This window comes from Neopelma chrysocephalum, unplaced genomic scaffold (assembly GCF_003984885.1).
Source record: "Neopelma chrysocephalum unplaced genomic scaffold, ASM398488v2 Primary Assembly neopelma1_132, whole genome shotgun sequence".
Lineage (NCBI taxonomy): Eukaryota > Metazoa > Chordata > Aves > Passeriformes > Pipridae > Neopelma > Neopelma chrysocephalum.
The window spans coordinates 700,700-714,998 of NW_020897794.1; the positions used below are offsets into that span (position 1 = coordinate 700,700).

Here is a 14,299-nt window from a genome sequence, read left to right on the forward strand (position 1 = left end):
AAATATCTCTACGTCAGACTTTTCACATGTTTGGATTTTTTTTTTGTTTCTATTAATCTGTTTCTTCGCAAGTCTCTGGGAATTACTTGGGCATCCCTGACCTTTGTGAGGGAGTTGACAGCACCTTCCCAGAGCTGCTCTGCCCTCTGATCCCTCCACACCCATTTTCTCCTCCCCAATCCCACACTCAGCTGGGGGTTGTTTGCAGGGTCTCTGCTCCGTTATCCATCCCTGCGCCCCCAGGGGAAGAGGGGGAAAAAAAGCGGGGGCAAGAGGAAAAGGGAAGGAAAGAAAGAGGAAAAGGGGGGGGAAGAAAGAGGAAAGGATCTAAATAAGGGGAAGGAGATGGAAAGGAAAGGGAGACAGGAGACAGCTGGATAAAACAGCCCAGGTTTTTTCTGGGATGCGGGGCGCTAGAACACGCTGCCCTTCGAGCTCCCTCCCACCCCAAACCCTTCCACGGTAACTCTCATTTTCCGCGCTGGGGCTGAGCCCCCGCAAACTCAGCGCATGCACCGGGAGGGGGGCGTGTCCCCGCGATGGGCGTGTCCGTGTGATGGGCGTGTCAGTGGGCGTGTCCCGCGGGGCGGGGCCGGCGGGCGGGCGGTGCATTGTGCGCGGCGGCGGCGGCGGGGCCGGGCCGGGGCCATGGAGCGCTGGACCGGCCGCGTCGCGCTGGTCACCGGCGCCTCCGTGGGCATCGGCGCGGCCGTGGCGAGGGCGCTGGTGCAGCACGGCATGAAGGTGGTGGGCTGCGCCCGCAGCGTCGACAAGATCGAGGTACCGGCACCCCGGGGGCGGGGGGGGAAGGAACGGGGGCGGGGGCGACTCCCCCCCCCGAGGCCGCGCCGGCGGCGGGGCCGCTCCCCGGGTCACCCTCGCCGTGTGCCCGAAACCCCCCTTTCCGGCGATCCCCTCCCTCCATCCCCCTCGTCCTCCATCCTCGCATCCCCGCCCGGCCCCGGGCGCTCTCTCCCGGAGCCCCCGGCCCCGACGGGAGGGTGGGAGTTGCCCGAGCGAGGAGCGCGTTCAGTTTTGGGGTTTTTTGTTGGTTTTTTTTTGGAGACGCTTCTTATCGTGGTTAAAAATAGTACCTGCCCGACCGGCCCCGGGAACGGGAACGGGCTGCGCGGGGTTTGGGGCTTCCAGCCCTTCGGCTGTTCGGGAGACGGGATATTTTTGTGATTTAATGATGAAACAGAGTTTCAGCCCTTTGGGGTCCTCGCCCCGACGAGGAACATCGCTAAAGCCGCGTCAAAAACCTCACGGCGTTGGCTTGAAAATAAAGATGCTTGAAAGAAGTGTTTTCTCTCGATCCTTCTTGTATTTGGGTGCGTTTTGTCGGCTCTGCCTTGCCGTGGCATGAGATAAGGCTTATTTGCTGTTTAAGAAGTTTCCACTGAGGTAGGAAATAAGTTGTAGTCAGCTTAAATATTGCCGTGCTGGTTGTTTGGTGCCCACGGATGCAAAGGAGATCTGTACAACATCCAGGGGTTGTGTTTCCTTGGCCAAGGTGATAAGGATTCACCCTGACTGTGCCAAGAATAAATTGTCCAAAACTCACGGGAACCAAAGCTTAGCATTGGTGGTGGTGCTGAGTGGGGTTGAGTAAAGGAATGCTTGGAAGAAACCAGACTTTCCCCCCTTTTTCACTGTGAATCAGAAAGATGCCACTTGCAGAGAGAACACACCAACATGACTTATTGAACTGTCCTTTGGGGCTTGCTTCTAATTTTGGACTTCCCAGCTTTTTTGCTGCTGTGGTTTGCAGCGAAAGCTGAGCTCTCCAAAGGCTCTCCCACGTGCAGCTGACGGTGTTTAATGTGCTTCCGCAGCCTGGGAGGCTCCTGGAGCCCCACGGTGCCTGGCAAGGGATGCTGTAAAGGATGTTGTTGTTTCCCGTTCCCCTCCAAAAAAAGACAACAAAGTTATTTCCAATATTGCTGTTTCCAGTAGTGCCTTTTCCTTGGGTTTTGTTTTGGAATCTTTTCGCTTGGTAAAGAAATCAGTGAAACTTGCTGTTTTCCTTCGGTGCTGCAGAAGAGTTTCCTTCCTTTCTGAGCCTTTTCTGGCCAAAACACAGCATGGATTTAGGAATGAGAGTTCCTGTAAAGGCTTTGCCTTTCTGTTTGACTCTGCACCGGGTGCAGCCAGGCTTGGCTCAGTGATTTCTGGGGTTGCAGGGGGTGCACAAGTGCTGAGAGGTGCTGGGGCTGCTCACACCTCCCAGCCCTCTTGTCGTGCTTCAAAAACACGTGTTCCCAGGGCAGCTGATGTTTGTCCCTGTTTCCTCCCTCTTCTTCCCTGGGACCGAGGTGTGTCTGCAGTGTGCTGTCATTTGTTTTGGTGGGTGTCTGGACTGTGTCTTGCTCCGTTGCTATTCTGGGTTTATTTATTGTGGAGCATGTTTCCTTAACGAGGAAGAAAATCCCAGAAGCGCTGCCTGCTCGGGAAAGGGAAGGTGGTGGAGCGTGAGGTGACCCAGGGTCACTCTGGGAACAGGTCCATCACCTCGGCCTGGCTGCCAGGGACGCTGTGTCAGCACAGATGGGGCTTTGTACCAGCTCCATGCTTCAAAATGAGAGCTGAGCTTTCCTCCAGGTGCTTCACCTTGGGGCTTTCCTTTAAGAAAAAAGGAAGATATTCAGCCTTAGGACTGTCGAGCTGCCGCCGAGGGTTGGGATTTCTGGCTGTAAGAAGCCACGTCAAGGAGCAGGAGCTGGTGTTGGGTGTGAGATGACCGTGCTGTGGCTGGCACTGTGGGTGATGCCAGACCCCATCCCTGGAGCTGCTGCAGGGCTCCTGCCCACTGGAGGGGCATTGGATGCTCCGGGCAGGAGAAGGAGATGGGAAGGGCTGTGCTGTCAGTGCCCCGTGAGCGTGTTCTTGCCTTGGCTGGTTGCTGCATAACCAGAGTCATACACAACCTCCACTCCTCTGCTCCTCCTGGTTTCCCAAGTCAGGAGGATGGTATCCGTGCAGGAATCCTTGCTGGGGATTCCAGGGATGCTCCAATTTGGGAAGCACAGCTCAGATATAAAGGGCAGGATGAGGTTGCAGTGCTGGCGTCTGGGGCTGGAATGTGGTGATGGAGGGACAAGAGGAGAGGAATATGAAGGAGCTGAGGGGGTTGGTGTTGCCAGCTGAGGGGGTTGGTGTTGCCATGGAATCATGGAGTCATGGAATGGTTTGGGTTGGAAGAGACCTTAAAACTCATCCCTTTCCCCCCATGCCATGAGCAGGGACACCTTCCACTATCCCAGGTTGCTCCAAGCCCTGTCCAACCTGCCTTGGACACTTCCAGGGATGGGGCAGCCACAGCTGCTCTGGGCAACAAAGTGGCTGCAGGACAAATCTCGTTGCTGTATTAAAACTGAATAATTTGCTAAATACCAACGTGGATGATGTTGAACATGATGATGTTCAGAGGAGCAAACCCAGAAAAATATAACGAGGCAGCTTAAAATGGAAAGGGGGCAGAGAGTAGGGTTTAAACACAGGAATACAATCCTGACTTTTTGGCACAAAAGCATCTGTTTTCATCAGTGTTCTGCACGAGTCACCAATTTTAAGGTGAAGTGGCTGGAACCCCTCTGTGTTGTGGTTTTACAACCCACAGTAAACTGGTGACTGAAAGAGCAGGTTGTCTCGTGGGGGGATTTTAGCTCGGGCAATAAACACTATGTCAAGATTTCTTAATCTCTTGGAAAATCAGATAAGGGCTGGAGGCAAGATAACAAAGGAATTGCAAAGTTGCGGGTTTGGCACTAAACCCGTGTGGGGACCCCAGTGCTCTTTATTTGACTTTTGAAATAAAAACGTTAATGCTTAAAAAAAACTGCAGAAGTGTCCTTTTTTCCCTTGGCAGTGGCTGGATTTGCAGTGCTGTCCCTCCCTTGCTCCCAGGCAGCCTCGTGTCCCCCCCTCATGCAGCTTTTTTGAGCGGAGACCCTGTGGGTCACCCGACGGTGACTTTGACAGTCAGACATCGAGGAACGGAATATAATTAAAAATGGCTTTATTTTACTTTTGCATGCCAGGAGGTAATTCAGGTTGAAGGCTTGTTTTAAATGCGAAGCCTGGAGGTACTAACAGCTGTCAAGGACTTTTTGGCTGAGCTGTTCTCTGCTCCTCAGACACGGCCACGCGTTCCAAGTCAGGAGCTTTACTGAGGCAGCCAAGCGTTTTTAGCAGCCTGTCAGGCCAGGCTTTTGGGGGAAAACTGCTCCCTGGGTGCTGATCACCTTCACAGGGACCCCTTTGCTGGGGGTCTCCAGTGCTCAGGGAGACTCCTTGAGATTTACAGCCACTCCATCCTGCAGACAGGATCCCTCTGATGGCTTCACTTCCAGGCTCCTCAACTTTCTTCCTCCCAATGTTTTCCAGGAGTTTGTGTTTAGTGTCTGACTTCTTGCAGCAGCATAAAAAAGGAAGAGTTTCCACATGTGTGGGGCAAAATGTTCCCCCCTACCCCGGCTGGCAGCCCCCTTTTCTGGTCTTTTATTCCACGTGATGTGTAAATTTTATTTCACAGGGTTTTTCCCAGGGGTGGGGAAAGACTTGGGAGGGTTTGTGGTAAAAGCAGGTGTGGTGAAGGCACTGAGGTATGCCATGGGTTTTCTCTTGGAGTGCAGGGAGGCACAAGGCAGGGAGCTGTTTCCAAAGGGTTTGCAGTTGATGATAATTTTTTATAATTAAAATTAATGTATTTTTATACTTGTAGAGAATGGCAAAAGTGCTGGCAGGAGCTCTCCCTCCAGCTCCAGTATCAGAGCCCTGGATCCATAGCACGGCCAGGGCTGCCACTGATGGGAGAAGCTCCAGGTGAGACAGTCCCACCTGCTTCATTTCAGGCAGCACCTGATGCTGCCACACCAGAAATCTTCCAGCAGCTTGTTCATTCCTTGAATTCCTTGCTCCAGCATGGCCAGGGACATCATGGATGTCGTGCTCTAAAAGAAACCCATTTTTTCCTCTCTTTATTGGAGCAGACAGAGCAGAGCCGTGCAGGGAGCAATAAATGTGGTTTGAAATGCAAGGTGTAGCCAATTCATTCCAATGCATCTGTGACAGGTATTGATCAAAGGTAACATTTATAACCAGGGACGGCTTTTGTCAAGGTTAGATCTTGCTCAGGAAACAGCCTCTGATAAGCTGAGCTGTTGATTGCAGGTTGGAGCAGCCCAGTCTCTGAAGGGGTCAGTGCTCTCTTCTGTAAGCACTGGGGGCCGTGTGGGAGGAGGAAGAAGGAGCTGAGTCTTCCTCGTGGGATCTGAGCATCCTGAGCAGCTATTTGGGGGCTCTCTGGCCACCTCCACCCAGCACTGCCCAGGCTGAAGGTGCAAGGGAGGCTCCTGACCCCTTCCATGCTCCAAGCAGTTAATTAACAGCTTCTTGTTTCGTAGTAGGTGAATGTGGATTTAATCACTCACATGGTTTAGAGGTCACCTGGTGACATTTTGGCCTCTCCCTGTGGGTGTCCCTGGTGGGGTCTGTCCCTCTGCCCCACAGCCAGGGATGGGTTTCCTGGGGTGTTCCCAAAAACACAGGTTTCACCTCTCTTAAGGCAGGAGGAGCAGCTTCGGGCAGGATATTCCCAAGGCATGGTCCCTGTGCAATAAATGACCTTCAGAATCTCCTTGGCCTCTGGAAGGGCTTGTTTTGTGTTGACAAGGCCTTGCCTCAGGGATGGTGGGTACTCGAGGCCTCTCAGGTGCTTTTATTGCCACTTGTCCCTGACCAGATCCTTTTCTGATAAACAGGAGAGATCCCATAATTGCTGTCTGGAGTGGTGGGAACAAATGCTCTGCTCTCCCCATGGTTTTCCTGAGGCATGTGGGGGAAGAGCTGGTTTTAAACCAGGTTAGAACACCCCCTTTGTCCCTTAAAATGTGCTTTGAGAAGGTTTTATTGCAGCAGCCCCCCCTTCTCTGCTCCTCTGTTCCACTGGGCTTTGCAGCAGAGCAGCAATACCAGGGCATGTCGTGCTCACAGCCCTAAAAATAAATAACTGAGGCTTTCCTGGGGTTTTGGAGATGGGACGGGATGGGATGGGGTGTGTGTTCTGCTGTGTAAGGAGGCAGATCAAGGAGCTGTCCTGTGCCTGTTTCCCCTGTAAAACCTGGGAAGGTGGGAGGGTTGTGTGGGAGCAGCGTTGGACGTGGAGGGGCTGTGTTTTGGATTTATGGAGAGTATCCCGGAGCAGGGAGGTCTGAAAGGAGCTGGCACAGCATTGTGGAGAAAATATGATGGTGGTTTTCCTGGATCATAGTTTAAGCTCTGCAGAGAGCAGTGGCTGTGCTGAAGTGGAGCTGTGACCCTCATCCTGCCAGTGCCCACCTGGGAAGTGTAACCAGTGATTTCCTGGCTGGAAATCACCACCTTTGGCCCTGCTCAGCCCCAGGTGGGTTTGTGCCCACCCTGGGTCTGTGAAATGGGGGCAGAGGACCCATGGTTTTGCTCCTGCAGCCAGACCTTGCTCCCCGTGTGGCTCTGGCAGCTCAGCAGCAGCTCTGCCCAGCTTAGCCGGGGATTAGCTCCGGCGTGGCCGTGAGCGGCGTTGGCGTTGGGGCAGATGTTTAATCACAGCCCCTGCAGCTGGGTGGCCCTGGAAGTGCCAATCCCGGTGGCTGCTCTGCTCCCACGCGGGGCTGGGGCGTGCGGGAGCCCTCGTGGTGCCCGTCCGTGGGTCCTAAATCTGGGCTGGGTCAAAATTCAGGACCCGCCATCAGGATTTTGGTGGGGGTGGTAGGGGAAGGCCCCACGCCCCTCCCGGCGTGAGTTAATCTGCCTGTTCAGAGAGGATTCCTTGGGATTACACAGGCGGGCCGGGAGCGATGGGACACAGCGATGCTCCCGCGGGGATGGTGCTGGGAGAGCGGGAAAAGTCCCGGCTGTGCCAGCTCTGGAGCAGGGCCAGGGCCACGCCGAGGGGTGTTGAGAGGAGAAGAGGCCGATCTCGTGCTCTGACGTCGGGGACCTGCTGTTCTGGTACTTGTGGTACGACTCTGGGGTGACAGCCGTGGTCACACCGAAGGGGGGGGCTCGATCCCACTCCCTGGGTTTTCCTGGGACTTGGAGCTCAGTGGTGGGTTGTCATCTGCTGCTGCTTCATCAGGATGCTGGGGCTGGGAAGGGGTGAGTCCCCAGTGATCTGAGGATGAGTCCTGGATACCCTCAGGGGTGCTCCCAAGTCTTCCTCACCCTGTGTGGTGACAGACTCGACTCTGTTATTCAGGGTGAGGATGGGCTGGTTTCCTGATATACTCAATTATATACCTTATTCAGGGTGGGCATGGGCTGGTCCCACCTTGGACCTTCCCACCTTGGATCTTCAGGGCATCGCTGGTTTCCACGGACCTCTGACCACACCTCGGACGCGTCGCCGGGCACCTCAGACCGTCCCTGCTGCCAGATCAGCCGGAGTCTGGCTTGATTTAACTCCATCCCCGTGTGGGGATGACACACACCAGGCACGTGCTGCGATCTGAGGGTGTCAGGGCTGGAGCTCTGCCCTCCCAGCCGTGTGTTTGGGGTTGCCTTGGCAATCCGGGCGCTGGTCCAAGGGCTGCTGGAGCACCAGGACAGCGGCTCCAGCCTCGGTCAGAGCTCTGGGGCTGCCTGAGGACGCCAGGGAAGCGTCCACACTCTGGGTTAGGTGGGAACCTGCGTGGTGCAGGCTGGGGCTGGGGCTGAGGAGCAGCCAGGCTCCTGTGGGGCCGGGTTTAGGGCAGTGGCACCTCAGAGGGAGGCAGAGATATCGCCCTAATGAGCTGTCATCGGGCAGCAGCGTCTCCTCCTCCCCCACGCCAGCCCTGTAGCAACGTGATCCCAGCAAGCAGGAAAAAAAATAAAAGGTGCCTCCAGCCTTGACGTGAGTCAGGAGAGGTTGTGTGAGTGCCTTGAGGCAGCAGGGACCTCCGGGCAGTGCCAGCGGGGCGGACGGGCTCGTGCGTGGCGTTGGAAATTGAAAATTAAGTGAGCTGGGGAAAACGTAATTTTGGGTGTTTCACTGCTGAGAAAGGGCTTGGAAAAGGGCAGCGTGAGTCTGGAGCAGTGTGGGAGGGCAGTCAGCAGCTCTGGGAATGGGTGGCTGCTCAACTGGACCCCGTTTAGCAGGAGCCTGGCTCCAGTGCCTGGGAAGGAGGGTGAAGTGATGTTTATCCTCGGGTCATATGTGGGCCAAAAGTACCCACAGCTCTAGGAGGGGGCTCAGTGTGGTTATCTCCATTTTCCAATGGGGACACAGCTCTGGATCTTGCCCACAGAGCACTGTGGAAATAAACCCCAGTCTAGGGCTTTATTCACTGTACGTTTCTTCCTCTATTATCCTGTTGTACTGTTATTAAATCTTAATTAAAAGAAGCTTCAAACTTGCCAATCAGTGAAATGAAAGGGTTTGTAAGCCCCCAGTTTTCTTCCACAGCTGTGATGCTGTTCATTAGGATTTTTCTCCTTCATTTCCTATGGATAGCACAAGTAATTGGGGTGACTTTAGTGCTTTTCCAGTTGGTGTCTTGGTGCAGTTCTGTATTTGAGCACAAGCTCTATCAGTAGGACTCAAGCACCTGTGATGAATGGCAGGTTAGATTAAAAATTACCTAATGGTTTCTCCTGGCTTTAATCCCTCTGAACTAAACGTGTCTGAAGTTAATGGGATGGTTTGCCAAATAAAGCCCTACGTGACTCTTGTCTTTTTTTCCCTCCCCTTAAGAGTCCCTTTACGTTTTTATATCAATTAGTTTTGTAAAACTGTTTTATCAAGACTGATTGTAGATGCAAGGCACTGTGCCCATTTCAAGTGTCATATGCACAAAGAGCATTAACCCCTTCTGGGGAGAACTGATGGAGCCTCAAGGTATCAAAACCATCCCATGAATGTGAGATTGGGTAGCACATCAGAATTGAGGGGTTGCATCCATGGCAGTGGATGGCTCCAGGTTAAATGTTTTAACATCTATTTCTGCTTTATGTTGCATTATCCCAGTTTGTACCAGCAGCAGTAGCTCCTGGCTGTCCATTCCCAAGCATCCAGTGATAATGGTGTGGGACAGAGATGCTGGAAGTGTTCAAGGCCAGGTTGGACAGGGTTTGGAGCAACCTGGTCTAGTGGGAGATGTCCCTGCCCATGGCAGAGGGGTGGAACTGGATGTCTTTAAGGTCCCAACCCATTCTGTGATTCTGTGCTTAGATTTTATTTCAGACTTTCATCTCCAGCCACTGAAGGCTCACTGGCCTTCTCTGTACTGGTGTTGCATTATATGGTGACTCTCACATGGTTTATGAAATGTGGAAAACCAGCTTTTTTTTCTTTCCTCCCTGTGTGTGGTGTGCTCAAAGTGAAATGAGAATTAATTGAGTGACTTAACGGATGCTCTGAAAAAAAAAACCCTGCAAGCTCCGTGACTCAGAGAGTTGCTTTTCCCGAGTCTCTTGAAAACTTGCCTGCAGTTGATGTCTCTTTGAAGAGCCCGTGATGACTCTTTATCTCTGGATGGTTGAAGCACTGTTCAGCCCCCCCTGGATGTCAGTGGTGTTCAGCACTTGGTTTTCAAAGAGAATTTGTTAACACAAGTGCAGCCTGGGAGATGAAAGGAGCCGTGTTGAGTCTCGTTCGAGGCATTGAGAGACACCAGACAGGAAAAGAAGGATCTGGAGAGATACTTGATTTCCCTGGTCAGCTGTGGCAGAGGAGCCTTTCTCTGAGGGGGAGAGACCTTTCTCTTGGTGTATCTGGAGACTGACTGGGAAAACAGGATGGGCAGCTCCAGCACCACGGTGCTGTCCAGAGCACACAGGACGGGTCAGGTTGGAGGGGACCACAGTGGGTCACCTGGTACAACCCCCCTGCTCAGGCAGGGGCATCCTGGAGCACATTGCAGCCCTTCTTCCATCTCCCCTTTCATCTGGGCTGCAGCCTGTGGGCAGTGGGATGGAGAGAGCCCACTAAATTAGCATTACAGTGATTCTTCCCATAACCTTGGTGCCAGGGAAGTGGCTGAGGGACCCTTTGCCCATTTTTCCCTCTTTTATCTTTGCAGGAGTAAGGCCCCATCCCTGGAGTGGTTTAGCACCTTCCAGCAGCCCTTCATACTGCTTTTAATTCTCTGAGTGCTGCCTTTGCAGATTTTTTCCCCTCCAACTGGGTTTTTTCAAGCGTGTGCTCTTGATCTTTGAAAGGAATATATTTTTTTCTACCATTATCAGCACAAAATCAACAACACTGCGTGTACAGCAAAGTGCAGCCAGCCCCAGGGGGGGCACAGAGAGGTAGGATTCAGTCCCTGGGGCACCTTTGTTCGGGCAGAGATGTTGTCTAGCTCAGCCTGAGCAGAGCTCTCCGGGGATCCTGATGCTGCTGGGATGGATCGATCTCCGGCTGAACTCGGCGCGTCCGTCCCCTTCTCGCTTGGTGCTGTGAGAGCAATAATAATCATTCTTGTGTTACTGCAGTGCCTCCCCTGATCTGATAGTCAGAAAGGAGAGTGGAGTCTGGACCAGAGCTGTGGAGCTGGGCTGGTTTTTGGCTTGTGGTCTTTGGAAGGTGTGGGTTCCTGGAAAAGGCAAAGCAGAACAGCTTTAAACTCACTGCTCGGGGCCTTGGCTCTGGGGTGGGCTCAGCTATTGGGAAACACTGAAAATCATTTACCAAACAGAGTAATTAAAATGAACGTGCTTGGGGCACAGAGAGGGGTTTGGAGCTCCTGGAGTGTCTGTCCCTGTCCTGAGCAGGCACTGCTCCGAGCCCGGAGCTGTTCCACAGCCCCCTTCATGTGCAATCACTGTCTGGCGTCCTCTGCTTCCAGCCAGGAGATTCCTGTGCTGGGCCTCGCTCCTCCTTTTATGAAAGGCGGTGAATTGCAGCCCTTGGAATGCAGGGAGGAGCTGGGAGGAGCGGGAAAGCCGCCCGTGGCAGGAGCAGAGCTTTATTGCACCCGCTGCAATGTCACGTCGGCGACGGCGCCGTGGGCGACGGCCTTCGAGTGATTTGGTGGACGTTCGTAGCCAGAGTCCATCTCTCCGCAGGAGCCAGACATCATGTGGCTCTGGCCTGGCGCTGGGAGCTGTCACTGTCGCTGCTGTGACACATCAGGGATGAGATGCTGCTTCTCATTAGCATCAGGGGGTAAAGGGCATCCTCCGCAGGATGTGGGGCGGTGGCTGCAGCGGGCGGGCAGCAGCAGCCCTTGCCTTTCCCCTGCTTTATATCACCCAGTCTGATAAAAATGCTTGGAGAAATTGTTGGAAGTGGCTAATGAGGGATTGCCAGGCATGGCATTGCCACCTCCCTTGTCCGTGCAGCAGCCTGGTGGCACGGCAGGATTTGTCTGTGTTTTGCCAGCACTGTTCACCTTGAGCTGTGCTGCCCGGGGTGATGGACGAGCACTGGGGGTGTCCTCGAGCTCAGCAACGTGAAGGCTGAAGCGCCTCAGCCTCTCGTGGATATCGATATTTCCTTTTCCTTAATGAGCACCACCTTAATGAGCTTCTCCCCCGGCGCCTGCTTTTAATCCCGGCTCACGCAAAGCCGGCCGTGGTTTGTCAGCCCTGAGGTGTGTTTTGTAGGCCGTGGCTGGACAAGCTGCTCCACGAGGAGAGGAGGCTGATGGCTCTTTTCTTCCTTCCTTTCTCTCCCCTAGAAACTGGCAGCCGAGTGCCAGAGCGCCGGCTACCCGGGGACCCTCATCCCGTACAAGTGTGACCTGTCCAACGAAGAGGAGATCCTGTCCATGTTCTCGGCCATCAAGACCCTCCACCAGGGGGTCGATGTTTGCATCAACAACGCGGGGCTGGCCCGGCCCGAGCCCCTGCTCTCGGGGAAGACAGAGGGCTGGCGGACCATGATAGACGTGAGTAGTGCCCCTGAGGGAGGGGGAGCCGGGCCAGAGTTCTGTTTCTTCTGGTGCTGTTGTCCCATCTACTCATTTTACGTGTGCAGAGCTGAGCATCTGCTTCCCAACCTGCTCCGACACGGCCTGGGTTTGCTGCTTGAGAAGTGGAAAGACATCCTGCCCTGCTGAGCCACACATCTTCACCCTGGAATGTGGAAATGCTCAGTACCTTCAGTGCCTCTTCCCTTTAGCTCACTGGCTTTCCAGAGGGTGATGAGCCTCACTCTTTTTTTCTTGGATAAAACAGGAAATCGAATGCCAAGCGCCGGCTTTTGTAGCTAATCCTGTTAGTTGTAGCAGTGGGTTGTAAAATGGGCAGATTCTTTTTGGCTTAAAAAGCTGTAACGCTTTTTTGTCTCTGTAGCTTAATTTTCTGCCCATAATCTGGTTAGAGCTGGATGTGAGCGAGGCCGTTTCGTGTGCCAAAGTGGGAGCTGTGCTAATGGTCCATCCCATTTACAAGCAGCACCTCTCCCTGGATCCTCCTGTCCTGAGGTGCTGCTGTGCATCTTTTTGGGACTTCACCATTTTTTGTCATTATGGGGTGGCCCTTTTCTCCATGAACCAGTGGCAGCCACAGGGGCTGTGGGACCCCAGGGCAGTTTGTGTGTCCTTGCCATGGCCCTTCCTGCAGCTCTGGCCCGTGAGGTGCTGAGCCAGGAGGTGATTTCCCCTCCCGTGCCACCTGCTCCTGTGCACGAATCGTTATCCTCATAGGTGCAGGAGTGGAACTCAGGGCTCTGAGTGATCCTTGTGGCACCTCCAGCAGCTCTGAGGGCTTGTCCTAGTGAAGGGAAGGACATGTCTGTTGGAAAAGCTGCTCAGAGCTGTGGGCTCAGGGCCACTCTTTCTGACACCAGAGCTGGCAGGATCCGTCGGCGCCCGGGGGCTGTTCCTCCAGCAGCAGCCTCGGGGGCTGTGCAGAGCAGAACACAGAGGCACTTTGAGGCCTCAGGCTCCTGCTGCCAGGGCAAGAGCTGCCATATCCTGGCTAATTAAGTTCTTGTTAGGATTTTGGCCGGACTGCCCGGCCGCTGTGACTGCAGCCAAAGCAAGCTCAGCTCAGCTTTGTCTGCCCAGCCAGGCTTTTGTGGGCTGCCCAGCCCGGGTCACTGCACAGCCGCATCTCCCGGGCCCCAGTTGCCATGGAGTCTTTAAAGAAAATTAAGTGAAGTGTAGCTGAGGCTGAGCTGGAGTTTAGGAGGGCACTGCCTGGCGCTGTCTCGCTGCGAGCCGGGCCCTGGGGGTCGCCTGTGCCTTGTAAACTCCTCGTCCTGGCTGCCGTGACCGTGTGTGGGTGTCTCTGTGGGTGCTGCTTTGTCTTTGTTCTTCCCACCTTTTGTTCTTTGTCAGGTGGGCAGGCTGGGGGGGGACACAGTGGCTTTTCCCAGCTGAAGGCCCTTCCCCTCCCTGTGCTCCCTTCCCTGGACTGCTCTGGTGGGAGCACTCCCTTTATCTCACCTTCCACCTCTCTTGGGGAGAAAGATTTTGGAATGGGGAATTATCCTGTGTGAGGCACTTCAGTGTTGGTGTTTTATCTCACCTTCCACCTCTCTTAGGGAGAAAGATTTTGGAATGGGGAACTATCCTGTGTGAGGCACTTCAGTGTTGGTGTTTTGTCTCACCTTCCACCTCTCTTGGGGGAGAAAGATTTTGAAATGGGGAATTATCCTGTGTGAGACACTTCAGTGTTGGTGTTTTATCTCACCTTCCACCTCTCTTGGGGGAGAAAGATTTTCGAAAGGGGGTTGTCCTGTGTGAGACACTTCAGTGTTGGTGTTTACGGTGGCTCAAAGTTTGGGAGCCTGGGGGATCCCCCTCCTTGTGGGTGCTGCTTGGGGCTGATGGATGGGTTGGGTGGCCCCACAAGGGCAGCCTTAGGAAAGCAGGCTGGGAGTGTGTTTTATTCCCAGAGGTGATCTGTACATTGCTTGGCAAAAACGCTGTTGTAGCACTGGGAGCAGCCTGAGACACCCAAGATTTCTTCCTTCACCAGCAGATATTTTCCTCTCCCCACCCTCCCAGCAGCTGGTGGGTTTGCTCCCAACTTGTGTCATTGAATAACCCCTTTAATGCAAAGGTGAGGCCCTGGGGAGCCCCAGAGCCAAATGCTTCACCCACCTCAGCCTGGGCAGCCTGACAGGCCTGGGCTTTGCTTTTGGTCCTGCTGGTGAGTGGGAGGAAGAGCTCAGGGTAACTCCTTTGGCTGTGTGCCCCCGCTTTGTGGCTGCAACTTCCCTGCTTGGAAATCTCTCTCTCCTGGCTGTGCAGGCGCTGGAGTGGCAGCGCTTTGGGGAGGGATATGCAGTGACAGTGGGGTTTGGGGGGGATGTGCAGTGACAGTGGGGTTTGGGCAGGGATGTGCAGTGGGTTTGGGGGGGATGTGCAGTGACAGTGGGGTTTGGGGG

General features: G+C 54.2%; 2 protein-coding genes across 2 annotated transcripts in view; one reads left to right on the forward strand and one right to left on the reverse strand.

Annotated features, from left to right (window-relative positions):
* MYO19 (myosin XIX) overlaps nt 1-632 on the reverse strand; it is a 43,798-nt gene extending 43,166 nt beyond the window's left edge. Inside the window, exon 1 of the mRNA XM_027698781.1 lies at nt 618-632. The gene's annotated coding sequence lies outside the window, so the exon portion shown is untranslated. The remainder of the gene's footprint in view (nt 1-617) is intronic.
* DHRS11 (dehydrogenase/reductase 11) overlaps nt 615-14,299 on the forward strand; it is a 23,448-nt gene continuing 9,763 nt past the window's right edge. Inside the window, exons 1-2 of the mRNA XM_027698790.1 lie at nt 615-780; nt 11,640-11,849. Of these exons, the coding sequence (XP_027554591.1) occupies nt 649-780; nt 11,640-11,849 (342 nt within the window). The 5' untranslated portion in view covers nt 615-648. The remainder of the gene's footprint in view (nt 781-11,639; nt 11,850-14,299) is intronic.